This window comes from Seriola lalandi, unplaced genomic scaffold (assembly GCF_002814215.2).
Source record: "Seriola lalandi dorsalis isolate HSWRI2012SDOR001 ecotype SW California unplaced genomic scaffold, Sedor1 jcf7180002002485, whole genome shotgun sequence".
In the NCBI taxonomy this organism is placed as follows: Eukaryota; Metazoa; Chordata; class Actinopteri; order Carangiformes; family Carangidae; genus Seriola; species Seriola lalandi.
Window position 1 is genome coordinate 1 of NW_019473141.1, and position 1663 is coordinate 1663.

General features: G+C 49.2%; 1 protein-coding gene across 1 annotated transcript; it reads left to right on the forward strand.

Moving 5' to 3' along the window:
• Positions 1 to 463: 463 nt before the first annotated feature.
• Positions 464 to 1660, forward strand: LOC111665854 (V(D)J recombination-activating protein 2-like; the record flags this gene model as incomplete). The annotated part of the gene is made up of 1 exon (XM_023420948.1): positions 464 to 1660. A coding segment is annotated over exon 1 (1197 nt), but the record flags the coding sequence as incomplete, so codon positions are not given.
• Between the last annotated feature and the right edge of the window lie 3 nt (positions 1661 to 1663).

The window sequence follows — 1663 nt, forward strand, 5'->3', positions numbered from 1 at the left end:
ACGTTGCCGATGTTATTTAGATTTCATTTGTTAGCAGCTAAATGAACTATTCCACATATTATTATTATTAGTAGTAGAAGAACTAGCAGTAGTAGTAGTTTTTTACATATGTGTAATTTCATATCCTTGCTTTATTATTATCATTCTTATTCCTTTATTTACAATATATCTATACTATTACTGTCTAAATGTTGGTAGCATTGTGTATGCCATCTTTCATTGATAAAAAAAAATATATATATAGTGGCTTGTGAAGAGGCTGAGTTAATGTCTGCCCCTATTTATGTTTTTGTGGTCTATAGCACATATTATGATCATGTGGATATTATTATCGTCCTCCATGTGATGGTGTCATAAACAGGAAGTAAAAATTTAAAACCCCAGAATGAAAACAAGCAACAGCTGACTCACACATTGTGTTTGTGTCTTTGTGTCGTGTTTTGATGCAGGCACCTGCGGGAAAATGACCCTGCAACCATTAACTCCGGTGAACTGCACAGGCCTCCTGCAGCCCGGCTGCTCTCTGCTGCAGCTGGATGGTGAAGTTCTCCTGTTTGGCCAGAAAGGCTGGCCCAAGCGTTCATGTCCAACAGGAGTCTTTGGGGTTCGGTTTAAACAGGGTGAGATAAAGCTGAGGGCCATCAGCTTCTCCAGTGATTCCAGCTATCTCCCTCCATTACGTTGCCCCGCTGTTTGCCGCCTCGACCCCTATGACGGCCTCCCAGAGAGTTATCTCATCCACGGCGGCCGCACCCCAAATAACGAGATCTCATCGAGCTTGTACTTGCTGACCATGGATAGTCGCGGCTGCAATCGAAAACTGACCCTGTGCTGCAAAGAGAAAGAACTGGTGGGAGAAGTGCCAGGGGCCCGATACGGCCACACAATGAGCATGGTTCAGAGCCGCGGGAAGACGGCTTGTGTATTATTTGGGGGTAGATCCTACATGCCTGCGGGAGAGCGGACCACAGAGAGCTGGAACAGCGTCGTCGACTGTCCTCCCCAGGTGTTCCTGTTTGACCTGGAGTTTGGGTGCTCCTCTGCTCACACTTTACCTGAGCTCGGTGACGGACAGTCCTTCCATCTGGCCCTCGCTAGAGAAGACTGTGTTTACCTCATCGGAGGTCACTCGCTCGCCTCTGACTCCCGTCCCCCACGACTCTTGCGGCTGCGTGTCGAGCTTCTGCAGGGCAGCCCTTTGCTCTCCTGTGAGGCCCTCCACACTGGCATATCCATCTCTAGCGCCATAATCACCCGCCCAGGTCCCACTCACAGATACATAATCTTGGGTGGATATCAGTCAGACTCTCAGAAGAGGATGGAGTGCAGCACTGTGATTCTAGATGAGACAGGGATCCACTTTGAGACTTTAGTACCACCCGAGTGGACTCAAGATATCCTCCATAGTCGCACTTGGTTTGGGGGCAGTGCAGGAGAGGGAAGCATCCTACTTGCTGTACCTACTGAGGGAAGGCCATCTCAACCAGATGTGCATTACTTCTATATGGTGAGCTTCCAGACAGAGGGAGGGGGCAAAGAGGAAGAAGGAACCCTGGGCTGCAGCCAGGAGTCGACAGATTACGACGACTCTACTCCTCTTGAGGACTCGGAGGAGCTCTACTTTGGCCGTGAGCCGCACGAGCTGGAGGGCAGCAGTGACGAA